At 49.7% G+C, this 25484-nt stretch overlaps 1 protein-coding gene across 2 annotated transcripts; it reads right to left on the bottom strand.

Annotated features, from left to right (window-relative positions):
• Positions 1-735: 735 nt before the first annotated feature.
• On the bottom strand, positions 736-25189 carry RFC2 (replication factor C subunit 2). Of its 2 annotated transcripts, none has more exons than XM_030933142.1 (11): positions 25014-25189; positions 23044-23113; positions 20047-20088; positions 19321-19427; positions 16364-16465; positions 12758-12858; positions 9346-9503; positions 7724-7789; positions 6172-6252; positions 4360-4473; positions 736-1291 (listed from the first exon to the last, which is right to left on the bottom strand). In XM_030933142.1, the coding sequence occupies exons 1-11, from the start codon at positions 25118-25120 to the stop codon at positions 1181-1183; spliced, it is 1059 nt and encodes a 352-aa protein (XP_030789002.1). In that variant the 5' UTR covers positions 25121-25189; the 3' UTR covers positions 736-1180. The 2 variants fall into 2 exon arrangements, with proteins under 2 accessions (XP_030789002.1, XP_030789003.1); XM_030933143.1 differs by lacking the exon at positions 736-1291 and adding an exon at positions 2666-3981.
• Positions 25190-25484: the final 295 nt, after the last annotated feature.

Raw genomic sequence — 25484 nt, 5'->3', positions numbered from 1 at the left:
GAGACCCATTTCTACAAAAAATTTAAAAATTAGCTGGGCATCATGGTGCATGCTTGTAGTCCCAGCTACTTGGGAGGCTGAGGCTGCGGTGAGTCAAGATTGGCCCACTACACTCTAGCCTGGGCAACAGAGCAAGACCCTATCTTAAAAATAAAAAAAATTAAATAAATAAATAAATAAATAAAAAACGGAAACAAAATAGTATCTTACAAAAAAAAAGGCAATTCTACAAATTAGTAGGAAATTCCCCGGGGAATTCTAAAGCAAGCACAAAGAGTATGGTCTAGAACACAGGAAGGGCGTCACGGTGTTTTCCTGAGGGCTGGGCTGCATCTCTCCACTCTGCGGCCCTCTCTGAGAGGCTCGCCACCTGGCCATTCTGAGAAGTCAGTCTAAATAGGAAATGACAGCAAACCCTGCCCTCGCCCTGGGGAAGTGGCCCCTTCAGGCTTCTAGAAGAACCGAGATGAGCTTGTGGGTCTACTATCTAATCGCCTTTTCTACTTGTAGGCTGCCAAGGCCAGTAGAGACAGGAAGCTGGTTTTCCTCAAGGCTTCACGTGGTCACCTTATTGCTGACAAACACTGCAAAGCTTTATTAGCTAAAATGTCAACCCACACACAGATCAGAGACCACCCTCAGCTCCTCTGCGCCTTTCCGCCCCGTACCACATCAGTGGGGCGGAGGCTGAACGCAAACACTCATGAGGCACAGATGTCCCAGAAGCAATCATGAAAGCCACGGGAGTTTATTTATTTAAATCTTTTCCCCCCAGACGGAGTCTCTCTCTGTCACCCAGGCTGGAGTGCTGTGGCGTGATCTTGGCTCACTGCAACCTCCACCTCCTGGGTTCAAGCGATTCTCTTGCCACAGCCTCCCGAGTAGCTGGGATTACAGGTGCCCGCCACCACACCCAGCTAAGTTTTATATTTTTAGTAGAGACAGTGTTTCCCCATGTTGGCCAGGCTGGTATCAAACTCCTGACCTCAGGTGATCCACCTGCCTCAGTCTCCCAAAGTGCTGGGATTACAGGCGTGAGCCACCGCGCCTGGCCAGCCACTGGAGTTTAAACGGCAGTCATGCTGGCTCCAGCCTAAGGCGGCATTTTCCCCCATCAGAAAGCCACAGCTCCTGTACCTCAGGACAGGGCTCCTGTAAGTCAGTCAGCGAAGTCTCTGCTCTAACTGACCACCGGGGCCATTGTCTTCTGACACAGCCTGGCCAGGAGGCCTGCCATCTGCAAAAGGGAGTTCACTCCTTCTGCTATTTTCATGTGAGTGTACCCAATTTCCTGAAAAACAAACCAAATTCAAATCTGGTTAGTAAGTGGGGGGGTTCTTTTTTAAAGTCTGAACTGAAAAAATAAAAATAAAAACAGAAACAAACTGAACTAATGGTTTGTTCAAAATCAGCATGAGGAATTCCAACTCCAGCCAGAAAATGAATGCTAAGATGCGATGGATTATGTTTACCTAAAGTTCAATTTATTTCTTAAAAGGATAGTTCTTTCAAAGATACTGTTAAGAAACTGGGTGGGCGGCGGCACGGAAAGCCAGGCTAGAGGAAAATATTTATATATCTGATAAAGAACTTGCATCCAGACTATAAAGAATTCTCAAAAATTCAGTAATAAAGGCCGGGTGCAGTGGCTCGTGCCTGTAATCCCAGCACTTTGGGGGGCCAAGGCAGGTGGATCACGAGGCCAGGAGTTGAGACCAGCCTGATCAACATGGTGAAACCCCATCTCTACTAAAAATACAAAAATCAGCCAGGTGTGGTGGCGCATGCCTGTAATTCCAGCTACTCGGGAGGCTGAGGCAGGAGAATCACTTGAACCTGAGAGGCGGAGGTTGCAGTGAGCCAAGATAGCACCACTGCACTCCAGCCCGGGCGACAGAGCGAGACTCCATCTCAAAAATAAATACGTAAATAAATAAATTCGGTAATAAAAAACAAACAACCCAATTAAAAAATGGGTAGATTTAGACCTGGAGCAGTAGCTCACACCTGTAATCCCAGCACTCTGGGAGGCTAAGGCAGGAGGATCACTAGCCCGGGGCTGGAGATCAGCCTGGACAACACAGCAACACCCAAACTCTACAAAAAAAAAAAAGAAAATAAAAACGATCTAAGCGTAGTGGCACACGCCTGTAGTCCCAGCTACTCGGGAGCCTGAGGTGGGAGGATTGCTTGAGCCTGGAAGGTTGAGGCTGCAGTGAACTATGATTGCACCACTGCACTCCAGCCTGGGTGACAGAGCAAGACCTTGTCTCTCAAAAACATAAAAGATGCAGGCCAGGTGCAGTGGCTCACACCCGTAATTCCAGCACTTTGGGAGGCCGAGGAGGGAGGATCACTTGAGCCTGGGAGTTCAAGACCAGCCTTGGCAACACGGGACACTCCGTCTCTACCAAAAATATAAAAAATGTAAAACTTTAAAAAATGGGTACATATGAAGAGATGCTTCATCAAAGAAGACTCTGGAAGGTAAACGAGCACATGATTAAATGCTCAGCATATTAATTAGGGAAACGCAAATTAAAGCCACAGAGCTCATCACATGCCTATTAGGTTATTTGGTTGTTATTTATTTTATTTTATTTTTTTTGAGAAGGAGTCTCACTCTTGTCGCCCAAGCTGGAGTCCAGTGGTGTGATCTCAACCTCCTGCAACCTCCACCTCCTGGATTCCAGCGACCCTCCTCCCTCAGCCTCATGAGTAGCTGGGATTACAGGCGTGAGCCACTGCAACCGGTCATTACACACCTATCAGAATGGTTTAAAAACCAAACTGAGCACTCCGCGTGGCGAATAGGTTAAGCATGCTCCGGAATGCTGCTGGGAATGCACGTACTGCAGTCACTTTGGAAAACCATTCAGCAGTTCCTTATGGAGTAAAACATACACTTATCATTTTCCCAGGCAATTCTGGGAACTTACTTGGGAAAAAGAAAAACTTAACATTTGCATTCACACTAATCCATATATGCAAATGTTTACACTGGCTTTATTCAGTCACCACAATCTGTAAACCCAAATGTCCTCCAGCTGATGAACAGATGAGCAAACTGTGGTACGTGTACACGATGGATTACTTCTCAGTGATACAACGGACTGACGCATGGATGGAAGTACCAACGTGGACGCATCTGAAAGGCATTTCTGCTACAGTGAAAGAAAGAAGCCAGACTCACAAGGCTAAGTTCTACATGATTCCATTTATGATATTCTGGAAAACTGTATCCCCCAAACAGAAACTGTATCAGTAGCCTCCAAGTGGTAGTCAGGGAGGGGGCTGGCTTCAAAGGGACACGTGAGTTGTTCTGGGATGACAGATTCTGCATCCTAATGGTGATGGTTTTTGCGTGACTGACTGCGTGTGTCCTGTACCTAATAGGCTGAATTTTATTCTATGTAAATTAAACCTCAATTAATCTGACCTTAAAAATCAATCAATCAATCAATAGACAAGAGAGCCTTGAATGAAGAAAATCAGGACTGTGTGAAACAAACTTGGTCCTCAGGACAATCAGCCACGTTGATTTAGTTTGGACGTCTGCCCCTCCCAATCTCATTTGGAATTTGGTCCCCAATGTGGGGATGTTCGGGTCACGAGGACGATCCCACGTGAATGGCTTGGTGCCTGCCCCAAGGTAGTGAGTTCTGGATCAATTAGGTCCCTGGAGAGCTGGCTGTTCAAATGGGCCTGGCACCTCCCTCCGTTCTCTCGACAGCCTATCTCTGCACACACAGGCTCTCCCTTCCCCTTCCAACATGAGCGGAAGCAGCCTGAACCCCTCCCTAGAGGCAGATGCTGGCATCACGCTACATGTACAGCCTGCAGAACTGTGAGCCAAATCAACCTCTTTTCTTTCTACATGACCCCGTCTCTGGTATTCCTTTATAGTAACTCAAAGGGACTACGACACACCGTCCCTCCCGCTGCAGCTGGGAAACACTGAGCGCCTTCTAGGTGGCAGGCCTGTGAGCAAAAAGAGAAAGCGAAGCCAGGGCCCACAGTCTTTTATTTTGTTTTGAGACAGTCTCGCTCTGCTGCCCAGGCTGGACTGCAGTGGTGCGATCTTGGCTCACTGCAACCTTCCAAGTTCAAGCGATCCTCCTCCCTCAGCCCCCCAAGTAACTGGGATTACAGGCGCTTGCCACTGCATCCAGCTAATTTTTGTATTTTTAGTAGAGAGGGGGTTTCACCACGTTGGCCAGGTTGGTCTCGAACGCCTGACCTCAGGTGATCTGCCCGCCTTGGCTTCCCAAAGTGCTGGGATTACAGGTGTGGGCCACGGCACCCAGCCACTATGGCCCACACTCTTGAGGACAGAGGCACTTCTGCACTCTCACTGACCTTGATAAACTCCAGTTTCAGGTATTCTGCCATTTGGAAAGTTTTACACACTCGAAAGATGTTGCCAATGATATCTTCTGGTGAGTAACCCAGATGCCACAGATGAGCAAGAATCTAGACAAAGGAGACAGAAAAGGCTGCTTAACACTTTAAACTGTAAGAAACCATGTGATTTTGAGACTCATCCCAGCTGGTGGGGCCCACCCTTCAGGTCACATGGGGTTACTTTAACTGATTTTCATGGCACATAGAGAGATAACATTGCAAATGTATTTTTGATTTGCTTAAATATTTTTTTTTCAGTAATATAAATATGGAGTCTTGCTATGTTGCCCAGGCTGGTCCCAAGTTCCTGGCCTCAAGCAATCCTCCTGCCTTGACTTCCCAAAGTGCTGGGATTACAGGCAGGAGCCACTGAGCCCAGCCTATTGCGAATGTTTTAAGCTGTGTTGCAAAATGGTATACTACCACACCCATGTAATCTCTTGATCCAGAGCTCTTAAAACGCTTTATTAATCTGATGACTAGGTACAGCAGAGTGGAAAAAGCAGACTATTCATCTGCTAGCTTCACCCAGCTGCAGTCCCAATGCAACCTCTGCAGGACGAGCCCGGAGCATACCCTGACTGGGTAATCCCAGCCTCTGCTTCCCACCCACCTGCCCCACCCAGGCTGCAGGGACTTTTTTGCCTTTGCTTTGGCATCTTGGGGTGAATTCAGGGGGGCAGAGAAGCTCTGTGCCCACAAATCTGAAGGCTTTCTTCAGGTCCACTCAGGGACCTGGGCCTGAGTCTCTGCTCAGTCTCCCCGCCTTGCACTCTGGTTTCACATTAGGTGGAACTCTGCCCTAAACCCAGTCAACTTCCAGCCTAGTTTGTTAGGGGGTAGGCAGAGGGAAACTATGATTGGATCAATGACCTTGAACCACACCAACCACACCACACCCACGTGGCTTGAGGTCACCTGAGCCCCAGCCACACCTGCTGGAATCTGCTCACGGCACCCAGTCCCATTGTCAGGCTAGAATCTTCCTGCTCCCTCCTCCCCTGGCTGGCTGGGGGCTGCTGGGTCCCAGAATGCCTGTGCCTATGAGAATGGATGGGGACACCTCCCTTACCCAGAGAGAAGATGGCTTCCCGGAGAAGGAGCTAGGCTGGCCTTTCCTCCTGACTTTGGCTGACAAATTTCTCTTGCAGAGGATATAATTACAGGAGAAAAACACCATTTTGAATTCTAGTTCTACTGCTTTTAAACCATGACTTAGGGCTGGGTATAGTGACGTGTGCCTGTAGTCCCAGCAACTTGGGAGGCTGAGGTGGGAGGATCGCCTGAGCCTGAGAGGTTGAGGCTATAGTGAGCTGTGACTGCGCCACTGCATTCTAACCTGGGCAAGAGTAAGACCCTGTTTCTAAAAAAATAATAAATAAGAAATAAATAAACACAGAGATTTAGGACAAGGAATTCAGCCTCTCTGAATCAGTTTTCTCATCAGTAAAGTGCACCCAACTCTTGGCACGATTTTTTTTCCCAGCTCCTAAACAGATTAACACACAGCATGATACTAATAATTTTTTTTTTTTCCTGAGACAGGGCCTTACTCTGTCACCAGGCTGGGGTGCAGTGGCGCAAGCAAAGCTCACTGCAGCCTTGACCTCCAGGGCTCAAGAAATCCTCCTGCCTCAGCCTCCCAAGTAAGAGTTCAAGAATTAATGGAGTGATGTGTATAATGTCCCTGGCACTAGAAGGGCTCCCTCTCTCCTCTGCCCAAGAAGTGAGTGGTTCCTCTGCCAGGACGGGGGGAAGGAGGCCAACCTTGTAGGCTTCGTCGATGTTGGCATTCACACAGTGCTGGATCATCTCTTTCACCAGCAGTGGGTGGGGCTCGTCACAGACCTGGCCAAAGGGAAAGGAAAGGCGGTCAGGGGCTGGAAGGGACAATGTGACCGGGGAGGCTCCAACAGACCAACTTCTGGGCGATCTATGGGTAAAACTACTCAACCTGTTGTTATCATCAAATTCTCCAGCAACCAGAATGCGTTTGGGGAATGCCCCTCTCACCACCAAAGAGAAGTGTTTCCAGGACCAGGAAGATAAATGTCCCAAACACAAGACAGATGAACACGAGAGCAACCAAGGGCCTGTGAAGGATGCCCACTCGGGGACAGCTTTAAAGCTGCCAGCCACCTATCTTAGATCACTTGGGGGGTCATTTGCCCAGAAGCACTTGGAATTCACTTTAGAACTGGGAGGTCCTTTGGGCCAATTCCCACCTCCAGCCCGGAGTAGGAACTGGCCTTCCCTGCAAAGGGTCCCCTAGCCTCAGCCTGACACCCTAAAGGAGGGGTCTCGCTGCTCCAGCAGGCGGGTGGATGGTGCTGGGGACTCGTTCCTCCCTGAGCATTCCCCGCACTGGCACGAGGCTCTGCCTCCGGTGCGATGTCGATCCCTAAATCTTCCGAATGAAAGTCTCCTGATGGCTCCAGAGGCCACCCACACCTGCCCTTGCCTTTTCCCAGTAGAAGCCATGGTTTCCTGAGCCCTCAGTGACCCTCCAAGACAAAACAGGGCCCAAACCATCACCGCTGTTTCTGAGCGGGCCTCCCCTTCCTAAGTGGCCTCGAAAATGCGTTCACTGCCCAGGTCTACCCAGATGCTTCAAAAATAGCTTGACTGTTGTCCACAAACCTGGTAAGAAAGAGCTATAGACTGAAAGTCTGGACAGCCCTTCCTAGTTTCTACACAAGTAAGGAGGAAATGAGTCTCCCAAATGGCATTTAGATGCTGAGTTATCAGGATGTGGAAGCAGTTTTCAAAAGAATTCCCAAGAGAAAAATGTTTTGCCAACATGGGAGGGTAAGTGAGAGCCCTTTTCCTCGGCCTGGCTTTGAGGGTTGCTACCCACCCTCCAGGGACAGAAGTGGGGAGAAGGGTATGGCATTGCAGAAAAAACCCAGGGTGTGGGGTCTGAAGGCTGCTGGGGAATAGCACAGTGCTCCTGCCTGCCGTTTAGGGGCCAGGGGGTCCCACGTCATCACTCACAATGTGATGGTAAGAACCTCTGTGCAGGGAAGTCGCTAGGATCAAATAAGACGTTGTCAGAAATTGCTTGGCCCTGAGTCGGACGCATCAGTGGTCCTCCCTCACCTACCACACACAAGTGACATTCCAGGTCCCCCGAAACTCTCCAACTCGTGCAGCAAAAGCAGCAACAGGGAGAGGACAGACAGAAGAAGGGTTGGCTCCCCGGCACTCACAAGAGCAGCTGGGTGTTCGTCCCCACTGCCAGCCCAGCCCCTCAGCCCCACTGGCCCCTGTAGGGAAGCACGGCTTCTGCTGACGGTACTACCCACACCAGCGCTTGTACCTTGAACACGTTCTCACTGTTAATGAAGCCAAATCCTGAGAAGGTGGACTGCAGGTTGTTCAGCGCCTGTTCAGGAGCAAACACATGTCAGGATGATTTTTATATTTATTTCTTTTTGGGTAGAGACAGGAGTCTCGCTATGTTGCCCAGGCTGGTCCGGAAAGCAGAGAATACTTCTCATTACACTCCGCGAGTTCTCCACTAGCATGGTGCCTGGCAGCTACTAAGAACCAGAGTTAAGTGTTCGGTGAATGGCTGAATGAATCAATGCACAACTCAAGTGTGATTTGGGGAAGGGAAAATGTAAAGGATTCCCGACACTGCTGAGAGCCCCGCCAAGGCTGGTAGCCACGACTTTGTGGGTGCCACATTTGGTAATATGCCTGTCTGCAACAGCGGCCTGGGTGGCAAGGGGGTTATCAGATGGATAAGCTCATATGATTGGGGTTCAGCAGGGCAGAAGTGAACCAAAGAAAGCAGCTGAGAGAGCGATGAGGAAGAGCAAGTGATCCTCCCACCTCTGCCTCCCAAAGTGCTGGGATGACAGGTGTGAGCCACGGCACCAGGCCAAGAGTGACTTTTTTGTTGTTGTTGTTGACAGTCTTACTCTGTCACCAAGCATGGAATGTAGTGGCACAATCTCGAGTCACTGCAACCTCCGCCTCCCAGGTTCAAGCGATTCTCCTGCCTCCGCCTCCTGAGTAGCTGCGATTACAGGCACCCACTATCATGCCCGGTTGTTGTTTTTTTTTTTTCGAGATGGAGTCTTGCTGTCGCCCAGGCTGGAGTGCAGTAGCGCTATCTCGGCTCACTACAAGCTCCGCCTCCCAGGTTCACGCCATTCTCCTGCCTCAGCCTCCCGAATAGCTGGGACTACAGGCACCCACCACCATGCCTAGCTCATTTTTTGTATTTTTAGTAGAGATGGGGTTTCACGGTGTTAGCCGGGATAGTCTCGATCTCCTGACCTTGTGATCCACCCACCTCGGCCTTCCAAAGTGCTGGGATTACAGGCGTGAGCCACCGCGCCTGGCCATGCCCGGCTAGTTTTTATGTATTTTTTAGTAGAGACAGGATTTCACCATGTCGGCCAGGCTGGTCTCGAACTCCTGATATCAGGTGATCCACCTGCCTCAGCCTCCAGGGTGTCTTTTTTTTTTTTTTTTTTTTTTTTGAGACGGAGTCTCGCTCTGTCGCCCAGGCTGGAGTGCAGTGGCCGGATCTCAGCTCACTGCAAGCTCCGCCTCCCGGGTTCACGCCATTCTCCTGCCTCAGCCTCCCGAGTAGCTGGGACTACAGGCGCCCGCCAGGTCGCCCGGCTAGTTTTTTGTATTTTTAGTAGAGAAGGGCTTTCACCATGTTAGCCAGGATGGTCTTGATCTCCTGACCTCGTGATCCGCCCGTCTCGGCCTCCCAAAGTGCTGGGATTACAGGCTTGAGCCACCATGCCCGGCTCCAGGGTGTCTTTTAATCCGAGCTAGACAGCCTACTGTCCAAGGAGGGTGCCGGGTCTCCGTCTCTTTCTCTTGTACCTTGTGCAGCTGTCACTTCCCTCCCCTTCCCCATGGAAGGGGCATGGCAGGCACGGGACGCCCACGCCTGAATGGTAGTGGCCCACATACCTGCCTCATGTCTCCCTGGGCCGTGAAGATGATGGCTTCCAGGCCGTCATCAGTGTAGGGTACCCTCTCCTTCTCGATAACATTCATCAGCCTGGCGAGGATCTGGGCGTCGGTCAGCTTTGTGTAGCGGAGGACTGCGCAGCGGGACTGAATGGGCTCTGAACAGAGATGGGACGGCAGTGAGGCTTCCCTGCGGAGGCCAGCATCACCCTGCTAGCTCTTTGGTTACAAGGCTGCAGCTGCATAATCCACACAGCCCCAGGTACTCAGTAGAGACTTGGGAGGCTGAGGCGGTAGGATCACTTGACGTCAGGAGTTCGAGACCAGCCTGGACAACATGGTAAAACATGGTGTGGTGTCGCACATCTGTAATCCCAGCTACTAGGGAGGCTGAGGCAGGAGACTCACTTGAGCCCGGGAGGCAGAGGCTGAAGTGTGCCAAGATCACACTACTGCACTCCAGCCTGGACAACAGAGCAAGGCTGTGTCTCAACAAATAAGTAAATAAATAAATAAATGAGAGAGAGAGAGAGACTTGGTAAAAACAGGGTGATATGTCAAGGTGTCAACCAATAAGCAATGATGAGGTCTCAGCTGGCACTGCCCGGCATGGCCTCGGCTAGCCACAGCTTCCAGACGGGGAAATGATCCTCCAGTAGAGATACATCCACGTGCCACAAGCCCTCAGATAAGTCAGCCCTGGCCCAGATGGACTCTGGAATTGGTGTGTGCTGGACGTTGGCCCTTTGGGCACATGACAATTCAATCTGAATGGGCCACCCCAGTTTATTTCTTTTTTTTCATAGACAGGGTTTTGCTATGTTGCCCAGGCTGCTCTTGAACTCCTGGCTTCAAGTAGTCCTCCGCCTCAGCCTCCCAAAGTGCAGGGATTACAGGTGTGAGCCACCATGCCTGGCCAGTTTCTTTCTTTTTCTTCTTCTTTTTTTTTTTTTTCTGAGACCAAGTCTTACTCTGTTTACCAGGCTGGAGTGCAGTGGTGTGATCTAGGCTCACCGCAACCTCCACCTCCCAGGTTCGAGTGATTCTCCCGTCTCAGTAGTTGGGATTACAGGCACAAGCTATCACGCCTGGCTAATTTTTTTATTTTTAGTAGAAATAGGGTTTCACCATGTTAGCCAGGTTGGTCTCGAACTCCTGACCTCAGGTGATCCACCTGCCTTGGCCTCCCAAAGTGCTGGGATTACAGGCATGAGCCACTGTGCCCTGCCAAATAAAGAACTAGGAATGCATTTTTCTCCATTTCATCACTGGCATCTGGAAAGCAGAGAATATTTCTCATTCAACTCCACGAGTTCTCCACTAGCATGGTGCCTGGCGGCTACTAAGAACCAGAGTTAACTGTTCAATGAACGGCTGAATGAATCAATGCACAAATCAGGCAATCTGGGGAAGGGAAAATTGTAAAGGATTCCCGACACTGCTGAGAGCCCTGCCAGGGCTGGTAGCCATGACTTTGTGGGTGCCACATATGGTAATGTGCCTGTCTGCAACAGCAGCCTGGGTGGCAAGGGGGTTGTCAGATGGATAAACTCATATGGTTGGGGTTCAGCAGGGTAGAAGTGAGGCAAAGAAAGCAGCTGAGAGAGCGATGAGAAATGAGGAAAGAGGACAGCTGGCAGCCTGTGTCAGAAAGAGAAGGATGGGCCAGCCGCAGTGGCTCACACCTATAATCCCAGCACTTTGGGAGGCCGAGGCAGGTGGATCACTCGAGGCCAGGAGTTCTAGACCAGCCTGGGCAACATGATGAAACCTCGTCTCTACCAAAAATACAAAAATTAGCCAAGCATGTTGGCACAAGCCTGTAATCCCAGCTACTGAGGAGGCTGAGGTAGGAGAATCATTTGAATCTGGGCGGCAGAGATAGCAGTGAGCTGAAATCTCACCACTGCACTATAGCCTGGGTGACAGAGGGAGACTCTAAAAAAAAAGAAAGAGAAGGATGTGAAACCAGCAGGAAGTTGACAGACCAGAGCACTCTTGGGACCTGGGGCGGGACAAACCCGTGTAGAAGCAGACAGGCTGCAAGGAGGGAGGTGGAAGGGCAAACAGTAAGGTCAGAGAGAAGATGGACTGCAGGATTTCAGAGAGAGGCTTCCCGGAGGCAACAAATTCCAATGTACAGATACTGCCTATGCCAAGTGCTCAGAGCACACGAATAGCACAAGAGGTATCTAGAGAGCGACTATGATCGTGACACTGTGCAGGGGACATCAACAATGTCCTGTGTGCCTCCAAGAATGCAAGAGGGAGACAGACCTGAGGCTCCAATCCCAGCTGCTCTTGCACTTGCTCTGTGACTTTGGGCAAACTACTCAACCTCTCCAAGTTTGCTTTCTTTCCCTTTTTTCCTTAGATCCTAAACATCAGGATGAGCTCCAGTTTACTCATCTCTAAAGTGAAGCTAATAATACCTCCTCATAGGATTATATAAGATTAAATTGGGCCGGGTGCGGTGGCTCAAGCCTGTAATCCCAGCACTTTGGGAGGCCGAGACGGGCGGATCACGAGGTCAGGAGATCGAGACCATCCTGGCTAACATGGTGAAACCCCGTCTCTACTAAAAAATACAAAAAGCTAGCCGGGCGAGGTGGCGGGCGCCTGTAGTCCCAGCTACTCGGGAGGCTGAGGCAGGAGAATGGCGTAAACCCGGGAGGCGGAGCTTGCAGTGAGCTGAGATCGGCCACTGCACTCCAGCCTGGGCGACAGAGCAAGACCCCGTCTCAAAAAAAAAAAAAAAAAAAAAAAAGATTAAATTTAAAAGTTGATTACAATGTCAATTAAAAAAATATAAATTTAAAAATTTGATTACACAGTGCTTGGCCCATGCTATGCAATCAAAAAATCCCTACTCTTCCAGTGCTAATGAGCCAAGGCGAGGCCAGGTGCAGTGGCTCACACCTGTAATTCCAGCACTTTGGGAGGCCTAGGCAGGCGATCATGAGGTCAGGTGTTTTGAGACCAGCCTGGCCAACATGGTGAAACCCCACCTCTAATCTAAAAAAAAAAATTAGCTGGGTGTGGTGGTATGGGCCTGTAATCCCAGCTATTCAGGAGGCTGAAGCACAAGAATTGCTGGAATCTCGGAGGTGGAGGTTGTAGTGATCCGAGATTGCACCATTGCACTTTAGCCTAGGCGACAGAGTGAGACTTTGCCTCAAAAAAAAAAAAAAAAAAAAAAAATAATCCAGGTGTGGTGGCACAGGCCTGTGGTCTCAGCTGCTAGGAGGGTGAGGCAGGAAGATCACTTGAGCACAGGAGTTTGAGGCTGCAGTGAGCTCTGATGGCACCACTACACTCCAGCCTGAGTGAAGAGGGAGACCATGTCTATAAAAAAGAAAAAAGCCCAGGTGAGCACCACGTGGACCCCCAGCCACCCAAAGCTCCCACTCACCGATGATCTTATCCGAAGCGTTACAAGCAAGGGCGAAGCGAGTGGTTTTAGAGTAGATTTCCATGGTTCTCCTCAAGGCTTGCTGGGCTCCGTCGGTCATGCTGAGAAGAAAAACAGGTTTGTAAGTGGGACCCAGGGCCCGTGCGACACAAACCGCTCCGTACACAAAAACTCAGGACAGAGAAACGCCCAACGTTCCAAATGAGGGTCTCATCAGAAGTACATAGGCCACTGCTCTAATGCTAAAACCCGCAGGCCGCTCTCTCAAAGACTGTGCAAACTGCATTTAGTACCCACAGCATCAGAACAGCCCTCAAATGAAATTCACGAAAACCACCATCTAGAGTGGCTGCCATCACACTTGTGGGAATCGGTTCCTCTCCAGCCCTTCATGACATCAAATTCAAGAGAAGAGTCATGACACCAGCTGCCTACTTTCCTTTCTTCCTTTTCCTTTTTTTCTTTAAAGAGACAGGTTCTTTTTAAATTTTAATTAATTTATTTATTTAGATGGAGTCTCGCTCAATTGATTGATTGATTGATTGATTGATTTAGACGGAGTCTCGCTCTGTCGCCCAGGCCGGAGTGCAGTGGTGCCATCTTGGCTCACTGCAAGCTCTGCCTCCCGGGTTCACGCCATTCTCCTGCCTCAGCCTCCCGAACAGCTGGGACTACCAGCGGCCGCCACCACGCCCAGCTAATTTTTTTGTATTTTTAGAAGAGACGGGGTTTCACTGTTAGCCAGGATGGTCTCAATCTCCTGACCTCGTGATCCGCCCGAAGAGACAGGTTCTTGCTGTCACCCAGGCTGCAGTGCAATGGTGTGATCATAGCTCACTGCAGCCTCGAACTCCTGGGCTCAAGCCATCCTCCCATCTCAAGAGGCTGATGCGGGAGGACCACTTGAGACCAGCCTAGGCAACATAGTTAGACCTCTATTTCTACAAAAAATTTTTAAAAAATACAAAAAAGGCCGGGCGCGGTGGCTCAAGCCTGTAATCCCAGCACTTTGGGAGGCCGAGACGGGTGGATCACGAGGTCAAGAGATCGAGACCATCCTGGCTAACACTGTGAAACCCCGTCTCTACTAAAAAATACAAAAAACTAGCCGGGCGAGGTGGCGGGCGCCTGTAGTCCCAGCTACTCGGGAGGCTGAGGCAGGAGAATGGCGTAAACCCGGGAGGCGGAGCTTGCAGTGAGCTGAGATCCGGCCATTGCACTCCAGCCCGGGCGACAGAGCGAGACTCCGTCTCAAAAAAAAAAAAAAAAAAAAAAAAAAAAAACAAAAAAGCCTGTTTACCAGATTACCATAATGCAGAGCACGGCCTGTAACATTAAAAGGAAAAACCAGGATACAAAAATTATATATATTATGATCTCAACTATGTAAACATTGATAGTGTATAAAAAGAGAAGAAATAAAGCAAGCTATTAATGGTCGGGCATAGTGGCTCATGCCTGTAGTCCCAGCACATTGGGAGGCCGAGGTGGGCAGATCTCTTGAAATCAGGAGTTCAAGACCAGCCTGGCCAACATTGCAAAACTTCAACTCTACTAAAAATACAAAAAAAAAAAAAAAAAAAAAAAAAAAAAAAAAAATTGTCTGGGCGTGGTGGCGCACGTCTGTAGTCCCAGCTACTCGCAAGGCTGAGACAGGAGAATCATTTGAACCCAGGAGACAGAGGTTGCAGTGAGCCAAGATCATGCCACTGCATTCCAGTCTGAGTAACAGAGTGAGACTCCAACTAAAATAAATAAATAAAAACACAGCAAACTATTGCACTGGCACCATCTCGGCTCACTGCAACTTCTGTCTCCCGGGTACAAGCGATTCTCCTGCCTCAGACTCCCTAGTACCTGGGATTACAGGCACCATTGCACTCCAGCCTGGGTGCCACCACATCTGGCTAATTTTTATATTTTTAGTAGAGACAGGGTGTCCGTGTTGGCCAGGCTGGTTTCGAACTCCTGACCTCAAGCAATCCGCCCACCTTAGCCTTCCAAAATGCTGGGATTACAGGCGTGAGCCACCGTGCCTGGTCCTAAAAAAAATTTATTTTGCCGGGCACAGCATCTCATGCCTGCAATTCTAGCACTTTGGGAGGCTGAGGCAGACAGATCACTTGAGGCCAGGAGTTTGAGACCAGCCTGGGTAACATAGTGAGACTCTGCCTCTAGGGGAGAAAAAAAAAAAAAAAAAAAAAGCTGGTTGCAGTTGCACAAGCCTGTAGTCTCCGCTACTTGGGAGGCTGAGGTGGAGGATCATTAGAGCCGAGGAGTTCAAGGCTGCAATGAGCTATGATTGTGCCATTGTACTCTAGCCTGAGCAACACAGTGAGACCCTGTCTCAGAAACAACAACAAAAAAACAACGTTATAGGGTTAGGGTTCTATATTCTTTTTTTAAGGTCATTTCAATTTTTTTTTTTTTTTTGAGATGGAGTTTCGCTCTTGTTGGCCAGGTTGCAGTACAAACGGTGTGATCTCAGCTGACAGCAACCTCTGCCTCCCGGGTTCAAGCAATTCTCCTGCCTCAGCCTCCCAAGTAGCTGGGATTACAGGCATGTGCCACCATACCGGCTAATTTTGTATTTTTAGGAGAGACAAAGTTTCTCCATGTTGGTCAGGCTGGTCTCAAACTCCTGACCTCAGGTGATCCGCCTGCCTCGGCCTCCTGAAGTGCTGGGATTACAGGTGTGAGCCACCAAGCCTGGACTCAGATTCTTCATTTATACCAACCACAGTGTTGTGATGGTTGCACAACATTGCAAATGTACTAAATGCCACTGAAATGTACACTTCAAAATAGTTAAAATGGTAAATTTTATGTTACGGTTAATTATGTCCATTTAACCACAATAAAAAATTTTACAGGCCAGGCACGGTGGCTCACACCTGTAATCTCAGCATTTTGGGAGGCCGAGGTGGGTAGATCACCTGAGGTCAGCAGTTCGAGACTAGTCTGGCCAATGTGGCGAAACCCTGTCTCTACTAAAAATACAAAAATCAGCTGGGCGTGGTGGTGTGCGCCTGTAGTCTCAGCTACTTGGGAGGCTAAGGCAGGAGAATCACTTGAACCTGGGAGGCGGAGGTTGCAGTGAGCTGAAATCACGCTACTGCGCTCCAGCCTGGGTGATAGAGCGAGACTCTGTCTCAAAAAATAAATAGATAAATAAATACAAATACAAACACAAAAATTAGCTGGGCATGGTGGCAGGTGCCTGTAGTCCCAGCTACTCGGGAGGCTAAGGCCGGGAAACTGCCTAAACCTGGGAGGCGGAGGTTGCAGTGAGCAGAGATTGCGCCACTGTACTCCAGCTTGGGTGACAGGTAGAAACTCCATCTCAAAACAAACAAAAACAAAAAACACTTCATTTAAATTATTAATGTAAGAGATGCTAAAACCAGCACATTACATGAATGACTATCTTAGACAAATGTTTGTAAGTTACTTAATAAAGAAAAGATTTAAGGTGCAGGCACCTATTAAATTGCTTGTTGAAGATATAAGCAAATCTACCATAAAAGTGCTTTTTATCCTGATTTAATAAAGTCCAAAAAGAGATTTAGAGATCAAGGTCAAAATATATTTGGCAAAGCACTCTACCTGTCTGCTTCATCCAGAATGATGATCTTATGTCGGCCTTTAGGAAGAGTGACTTTTTGTTGAGCGAACATTTTAATTTTATTCCTCACAACGTCAATGCCCCTGAAAGAATAACAAGATTTTACTGGCACCTTCTGAGACAAATTCAGTTGCCTTCACGAGAACTTTTCTTTTTTTTGAGACAGAGTCTCGCTCAGTCGCCCAGGCTAGAGTGCAGTGGCTGGATCTCGGCTCACTGCAAGCTCCGCCTCCCAGGTTTACGCCATTCTCCTGCCTCAGCCTCCTGAGTAGCTGGAACTACAGGCGCCCACCGCCTTGCCCAGCTAGTTTTTCTGTATTTTTTAGTAGAGACGGGGTTTCACTGTGTTAGCCAGAATGGTCTCAATCTCCTGACCTCGTGATCCGCCCGTCTCGGCCTCCCAAAGTGCTGGGATTACAGGTTTGAGCCACCGCGCCCAGCCTACGAGGACTTTTAAACAATCGGTATATCAGGGACTGCAAGACCCAATTTCCATTTTTGAGTTTTTTGGGGGGCAATTATAACTATTTATAAGGATTGAGATTTTATGCATTTGTTCCTTCTTGGAGTTCTTTCAAAGAACAAAGAAAATATACACTTTTTTTTTTTTAGACAGGGTCTCGCTGTGTCATCCAGGCTTGAGAGTAGTGACCCTCTTGGCTCACTGCAACCTCTGCCTCCCAGGTTCAGTGAGCTGGGATCGCACCACCGCACCCCAGCCGGGCAATAATTCGAGACTCTGTCTCAAAAAAAAAAAAAAAAAAAAAAAATCCTCATCCTTCAGTTTTTTAACTGCATTGCTTGAGATACCATATTATCTTTCAAAAGATATAACAGAAGTGCAAACACACCACCTTTGTTATCTTGTAAGCTTTCACTGACCACAGCCAAGAATTCAAAATTTTTCATTTTCCACCCACAACAGGCAAGAGAAAAAAATTGACAGGACTCTTCCTAATTATTAGATGAATCAGAAAATAACTGCAATGTAGGCCAAGCATGGTGGTTCACACCTGTAATCCCAGCACTTTGGGAGACTGAGGTAGGCGGACCACTCGAGGCTAGGAGTTTAAGATCAGCCTGGCCAACATGGCGAAACCTCATCTCTACTAAAAATACAAAAATTACCTGGGCGTGGCTGCACACTCCTGTACTCCTGGCTACTCCGGAGGCTGAGGCACGAGAATCGCTTGAACCCAGGAGGTTATGGTGAGTCGAGATCGTGCCACTGCACTCCAGCCTGGGTGACAGAGCGAGACTCTGCCTCAGAAAAAAAAAAGGAAAGAAAGAAAGAACCGAAAAGAAAAGAACTGCAGAGACACCAATAGCGACACTCTAGACTCTGCTGATGGTGAAACTGATCATATAAGCAAAATCTCAGACTATGAATCTTCAGATGCCAATATCCTACACACATTTTCCCAAACTGAAGAATCAAAGACTAAACAATATGCAGCTAGCCCTCGGTGTTCCTGAGGACTGGTGCTAGGCCCCTCCTCAGACACCAAAATTCACTTATGCCCAAGCCCCTTATATGAAATGGTAATTTGTATATTAACTTATACACATCCTCCAGTACACTTTATTTTTACTTTTATACAGAGAGATGGGGCTTCATTTTGTCACCTAGGCTGGTCTTTTTCTTTTTTTTTGAGACGGAGTCTCGCTCTGTCGCCTGGGCCAGAGTGCAGTGGCCAGATCTCAGCTCACTGCAAGCTCCGCCTCCCGGGTTCACGCCATTCTCCTGCCTCAGCCTCCCGAGCAGCTGGAACTACAGGCGCCTGCCACCTCGCCCGGCTAGTTTTTTGCATTTTTTAGTAGAGACGGGGTTTCACCATGTTAGCCAGGATGGTCTCGATCTCCTGACCTCGTGATCTGCCCGTCTCGGCCTCCCAAAGTGCTGGGATTACAGGCTTGAGCCACCGTGCCCGGCCTAGGCTGGTCTTAAACTCCTGGACTCAAGCAATCCACCTGCCTCAACATCCCAAAGTGCTGGGATTACAGGCGTGAACCACCATGCCTGGCCAGCCTTACATACACTTTAAATATACAGGCTTGAGTATCCCTTATCCCTAATGCTTGGGACCAGAAATGTTTCAGATCTGGGTTTTTTTTTCACATTTTGGAATTCTGCATTATATTTACTGGTTGAACATCCCAGTGTAGTGGCTCAGGTCTGTAATCCAAGCACCTCAGGAGGCTGAAGCAAGGAGGATCGCTTGAGTCTCGGACTTCGAGACCAGCCTGGACAACATGGTGAGACCCCCATCTCCACAAAAAAAAAGCTGGTATGGTGGCATGTGTCTATGGTCCTAGCAACTTAGCAGGCTGAGGCAGGAGGATTGCTCGAGGCTAAGGGTTTGAGATCAGCCTGGGCAACATAGTAACACTCCATCTCTACAAAAATTTTTAACTTGAAAAAAAGAGAAAAACTGGTTTTTTGTTTTTGAGATGGAATTTTGCTCATCACCCAGGCTGGAGTGACCAATGGCGCGATCTCGACTCACTGCAACTTCCTTCTCCCAGGTTCAACCGATTCTCCTGCCTCAACCTGAGTAGCTGGGATTACAGGCGCCCGGCACCACACCCAGCTAATTTTTGTATTTTTAGTAGAGATGGGGTTTCACCATGTTGGCTAGGACGGTCTCAAATTCCTGACCTCAGGTGATCCACCCGCCTTGGTCTCCCAAAGTGCTGGGATTACAGGTGTGAGCCACCATGCCCAGCTGAGAAAAAGTTTTTGAAAATTTCCAAGAAAAAAAATAATAAACCAGCAAGTTGACAAGTGAGCAATGCTCTTTCACTGGGAAGGGGTGGAGGAAATCACATAGCTGGCAAGGCCAACTTCGAATACAACCCAGTGCTGAGAAAGGCTGTTTCTGTAACAATTGTCAGTGCAGAGCACCCGCCCCCCTGCAGGTCTGACTCTAAGACCTACCTGTCGTTTGAAGCATTGAGTTCCAACACGGCATCTTTGAGTGCCGGGCCCAGCAGGGCCCGGGCCAAGCACAGAATGCTCGTGGTCTTGCCGGTTCCTGGCGGGCCCTGGGAACGAGATCTCCAGTAAAGACTACAAACCACCAGAAGGACCGCAGATAGCTCCTGAGTTCTGCTCACTGCTGCATGTTCCTCTGTCCCCTCTGACCCCCGCATCCCACACACAGCACACACAGATCAACACAGCTGACCGGACGCAGTGGCTCACACCTGTAATCCCAGCACTTTGGGAGGCTGAGGCAGGCGTATCACCTGAGGTCAGGAGTTCGAGACCGGCCTGGCCAACATGGCGAAACCCCGTCTCTAACTAAAAATACAAAAAAATTAGCCAGGCGTGGTGGCAGGTACCTGTAATCCCAACAACTCAGGAGGCTGAGGTGGGAGAATTGCTTGAACCCGGGAGGGAGAGGTTGCCACAAGCAGAGATTGCACCACTGCACTTCAGCCTGGGTGACAGAGTGAGACTCCGTCTCAGGGAAAAATAAAATAAAAAAAAAATACAGCAACCAACCCCAGGCCTTCCAACTAACTTGAAAGAAATGCTTCCCTTTGCCATAGGAATGGTAAGGGGCTCTCCAGGCAGGGAGCGCTATGCACAAAAAAGTACTTCAACGCGTAGTGGGATGAGACACGGAGACACTCAACAGGCCCAGGGCTGGGTACTCACCGCAATGATGATGTTGGGCACATTCCCTTCCCTTGCAAAGACCTACAGCGAGAACGATCATTAAAACTGGTTAAAACTCGATTCTGGATGACCAGATTAAAAAGACAGAAGAAAGAACAAACAAGCAGGTTAAACTCAGCTGAGCACAGTGGCTCATGCCTGTAATCCTAGCACTTTGGGACGCCAAGGCAGGACAATCACTTGAGGCCTGGCGTTAGAGGCCAGGCTGGGCAACATAGTGAGACGCTGTCTCCTCAAAAAATAAACAAAATTAGCCAGGTGTGGTGGTGTGCGCCTGTACTCCCGGCTACTCGGGAGGCTGAAATGGGAGGATCAGTTGAGCCTAAGAAGTGGAGGCTGCAGTGAGCTGTGATTGCGCCACTGCACTCCAGCCTGGGCAAGAGTGGGACCCTGTCTCAAAAAGAACAAAAAAAAAACACAAAACCCGGTTAATTTGTAGGCTTGAGCTGAATCTCCCCAGCCACACAGCCCGTGTAGTAAACGTGGCTACAAATTTATCCACGTGGATGCCCCATCCACCTCAAGTTCTTTTTATTCTTTTAGAGATGCAGTCTGGCTCTGTCACCCAGGCTGGAGTGGAGTGGTGTGATCAAGGCTCACTGCAGTCTTGAATCCCCAGGCTCAAGTGATCCTCCTGTTTTGGCCTCCTGAGTAGCTGGGACTACAGGAACTCACCTGGGCATCTTCAAAACTGAACACTTCATTCTCCTGTACAAACCTGAGGCCCCACCCATGTTTCCCACCAGGGACTGTCCATGCCACGAAGCTGAGGTCACCATCATCTTGGTTTGGCCTCATCCTCACCCCGGGTACTTCAATTACCAGGGCTTCACCATCCTCCTCTTCGTCTCCAGTGTCCTTTACTTCACTCCATCCCTGCTACCACTTTCTCATTATTTTGTCTGATTGCTATCAATGGGCCATTAAGTGATCTCCATGCTCCCATTCGAATCCATTTCCCATCCTGTAACCACAACCACTTTCCTAAACACTTACTAAAACTGCTTTTTTCTTTCTATTTTTTTTTTTTTGAGATGGAGTCTCACTTTGTCACCAAGGCTGGAGTGCAGTGGCGTGATCTTGGCTCACTGCAAGCTCCGCCTCCCAGGTTCACGCTATTCTCCTGCCTCAGCCTTCCAAGTAGCTGGGACCACAGGCGCCCGCCACCAGGCTGTCTAATTTTTTGTATTTTTAGTAGAGATGGGGTTTCACCATGTTAGCCAGGATGGTCTCAATCTCCTGACCTCGTGATCTGCCCGCCTTGGCCTCCCAAAGTGCTGGGATTACAGGCATAAGCCACTGCGCCCGGCCTTTTTTTTTTTTAAGATGGAGTTTTGCTCTTGTTGCCCAGGCTGGAGTGCAATGGCGCAATCTTGGCTCACTGCAAGCTTCGCCTCCCAGGTTCAAGCGATTCTCCTGCCTCAGCCTCCAGTGTAGCTGGGGTTACAGGCACCCACTACCAGGCCTGCCTAACTTTTTGTATTCTTAGTAGAGACAGGGTTTCGCCATGTTGGCCAGGATGGTCGTGAACTCCTGACCTCAGGTGATCCAATCACCTTGGCCTCCCAAAGTGCTGGGATTACAGGTGTGAGCCACTTCACCCGGCCCTATTAAAACATTTTTACCTAACTGAAATCCTTGACTCCTCCCTGCTCTCACTATGAAGCCCAAACTCTTTTTGTTTCTCAAAGTAAGGGTCTCACTCTGTCACCTAGGCTAGAGTGCAGTGGCGTGATCAAAGCTCACTGCAGTGTCAAACTCCTGGGCTCAAGAGATCCTCCTGCCTTGGCCTCGAACAACTGGGATTACAGGCACTTGCCACCACGCCCAGTTTGAACCTCAGACTCTACAGGCACGTGCCACCACACTCAGCTCATTTTTAAATTTTTTCGTAGAGACCGGTTTCACCATGTTGCCCAGGCTGATCTCGAACACCTGGCCTCAAGTGATCCGCCCGCCTTAGCCTCCCAAAGTGCTGGGATTACAGGTGTGAGCGCCTGGCCTTAGGTCATCTTTTAAAAAGCTACTCAAGGCCGGGCGCGGTGGCTCAAGCCTGTAATCTCAGCACTTTGGGAGGCCGAGACGGGTGGATCACGAGGTCAGGAGATGGAGACCATCCCGGCTAACACGGTGAAACCCCGTCTCTACTAAAAAATACAAAAAACTAGCTGGGCGAGGTGGCGGGCGCCTGTAGTCCCAGCTACTCAGGAGGCTGAGGCAGGAGAATGGCGTGAACCTGGGAGGCGGAGCTTGCAGTGAGCTGAGATCCGGCCACTGCACTCCAGCCCAGGAGAAAGAGCGAGACTCCGTCTCAAAAAAAAAAAAAAAAAAAAAAAAAAGCTACTCAAGGCCGCTCATGGTGGCTCACGCCTGTAATCCTAGCACTTTGGGAGGCCGACGTGGGCAGATCATGAGGTCAGGAGTTTGAGACCAGCCTGGCCAACACGGTGAAACCCCATCTCTACTAAAAATACAAAAATTGGCTGGGCGCGGTGGCTCAAGCCTGTAATCCCAGCACTTTGGGAGGCCGAGACGGGCGGATCACGAGGTCAGGAGATCGAGACCATCCTGGCTAATACGGTGAAACCCTGTCTCTACTTAAAAAATACAAAAAACTAGCCGGGTGACGAGGCGGGCGCCTGTAGTCCCAGCTACTCGGGAGGCTGAGGCAGGAGAATGGCGTAAACCCAGGAGGCGGAGCTTGCAGTGAGCTGAGATCCGGCCACTGCACTCCAGCCTGGGTGGCAGAGCAAGACTCCGTCTCAAAAAAAAAAAAAAAAAAAAATACAAAAATTAGCCGGGCATGGTGGCGCGTGCCTGCAGTCCCAGCTACTGGGGAGGCCGAGGCAGGAGAATAGCTTGAACCCAGGAGGCAGAGCTTGCTGTGAGCCAAGATCGCGCCACTGCACTCAAGCCTGGGCGACAGAGCAAGACTCCGTCTCAAAAAAAACAAAAAAACAAAAAACAGCCACTCACCTCTAGCCTGCTCACAGTGTCTTCATTCCCGACAATTTCATTCAGCTTTACTGGCCTATATTTTTCAACCCTGTTAAGAAAATGCATAAAAATGCTGACATGGTTATCTTCACACTACCCCACAAAAAGCACTTAAGGGTCATCCTGAGAGCTTTGTTGGAAAATTACATACATTCAGTACAACTATGCCAAACAGTTCCAGGTTTTAAATGTAATAAGATGCCAGCCGGGCACGGTAGCTCACGCCTGTAATCCTAGCACTTTGGGAGGCTGAGGTGGGTGGATCACTTGAGGTCAGGAGTTTGAGACCAGCCTGGCCAACATGGTGAAACCCCATCTCTACTAAAAATACAAAAATTAGTCAGATGTGGTAGTGTGCGTCTGTAATCCCAGTTATTTGGGAGGCTGAGGCACGAGAATAGCTCGAACCCGGGAGGCAGAAGTTGCAGAGAGCTGAGATCGGGCCACTACACTCCAGCCCGGGCTACAGAGTGAGACCCTGTTTCATAAATAAATAAATAAATAAATAAAATGTAATTAAGATGCCCAAGTGCCACTTGAAAAGTTAAGGGCATGAGAATTGTACAGCAAAGGCTTCAAACCTGCTACAGCAGAGAAACACCTGTTGTTGCTGGAGCAGGGCCAGCACAGGCCATCTGGAGCAACGGGACACCGTGCTGCAACCCCGTCTGCCCGTCACAAGAGGCCCAGCACACACAACGCTGACATCATTTGGTGTGACAACATGGGTGCAGCCAAGCTCCTTTCTCATCCCTTACCTGCCAGTTTCTTTTTTTTTTGAGATAGTTTCGCTCTTGTGCAATGGCACGATCTTGGCTCACTGCAACCTCCACCTCTCGGGTTCAAGCGATTCTAATGCCTCAGCCTCCCGAGTAGCTGGGATTACAGGCATGCGCCACCAGGCCCAGAGAATTTTGTATTTTTAGTAGAGATGGGGTTTCTCCATGTTGGTCAGGCTGGTCTCGAACTACCGACCTTGGGTGGTCCGTCCACCTCAGCCTCCCAAAGTGCTGGGATCTACAGGCGTGAGCCACCGTGGCAGGCAAGGATTACCTGCCAGTTTCTGCAGACATGTGCCAAATATACAGCATGGCTGGCTAGACAAAAACCGTAGATCTAGGCTGGGCGCAGTGGCTCATGCCTGTAATCCCAGTACTTTGGGAGGGCGAGGTGGATAGATCACTTGAGATCAGGACTTCGAGACCAGCCTGGCCAAAATGGTGAAACCCAGTCTCTACTAAAAATACAAAATTAGCAGGGTGTGGTAGTACACACCTGTTAATTCCAGCTACTAGAAAGGCTGAGGCAGGAGAACTGATTGAACCCGGGAGATGCAGAATGCAGTGCGCCAAGATCACACCGTTGCACTCCAGCCTATGTGACAAAGTGTTACTCCATCTGCAAAAACAAAAAAATTAGCTGGGCATGGTGTTGCATGCCTGTAGTTCCATCTACTTGGGAGGCTGAGGCAGGAGGATCACTTGAGCCAAGGAATTGGACACCAGCCTAGGCAACAGAGCAAAACCCCCGTCTCGATTAAAAAAAAAAATTTTCAAATGTAAATGTTATTGAACCTAACAGTCAAAATATTTTGAACACGTAATCAATTTTTTTTAAAAGACCGAGATTTTTAAAAACACGAGGTCATACACTACTATCCACAAAAACTTTTGAAAAAACCAACTAGGTCAGAGTAGGTGGCCACCTGGGATAGCCCTAATTGTCATAAGCATTGTTGTGAGCGAGACTCCGCTCGCAGAGTTTAGGCCGGCCACTCTCGATGCATGTCCCTCGCCTTCTTGAAATCATCTCGATGCCACCCGAGGTCTCCTCCTCCCTCGGGATCCCCCAAAACGAGCCCCTGCCCCCCGAGTTTCTCCAGAGCACGGGCCGCCACTCGCCCACCCTCACATCCAAATGCGCCCATTCTTTACGGCCTGGGACCTCACCACGGCAACTCGTAGTGGCCGGCGCTGCCGGGAGCCTTGCTGGAAGAAGGGGCAGGGTCCTGGGCCTCCAGCTCGCCCGCGCCACCACAGACGGCCTCCACCTCCATTCTCGCGCCTCCTCTTCCCGCCACCCGAGGCCCCGCCCCGTGACGCCACCACACGAGCCCCGCCCCCTGACTTCCGCCGCGCGCGAGCGGAAGTCACGTACCCGCGCCTCTCCGCGCAGGCGAAGAGGGTTCCGGTGGTGCCCGGGCGGCTGTCGCTAGAGGCCGCGGTTGCTAGGAGAGAGCTGGCGTCCGGCCTGGGAGCTACAGGAAGGCGAGCTCTGGCCGCGACGCCTTCAGAGAAAGCAGGTCGCTCTCGGAACGGACGTTTGTGTGTAGTTTCTGTGGAAGATCTGCTCCGCGGCGGCGTGGGAGGAGCAGGGCCTGGGGGCGTTGCGGCCAAACGCCGACTTCGGTGCTGGGACAC

Source organism: Rhinopithecus roxellana, chromosome 6 (genome assembly GCF_007565055.1).
Source record: "Rhinopithecus roxellana isolate Shanxi Qingling chromosome 6, ASM756505v1, whole genome shotgun sequence".
Lineage (NCBI taxonomy): Eukaryota > Metazoa > Chordata > Mammalia > Primates > Cercopithecidae > Rhinopithecus > Rhinopithecus roxellana.
Note: the sequence above shows the minus strand (reverse complement) of the source record. Positions and strands in the feature narration are given on the sequence as shown.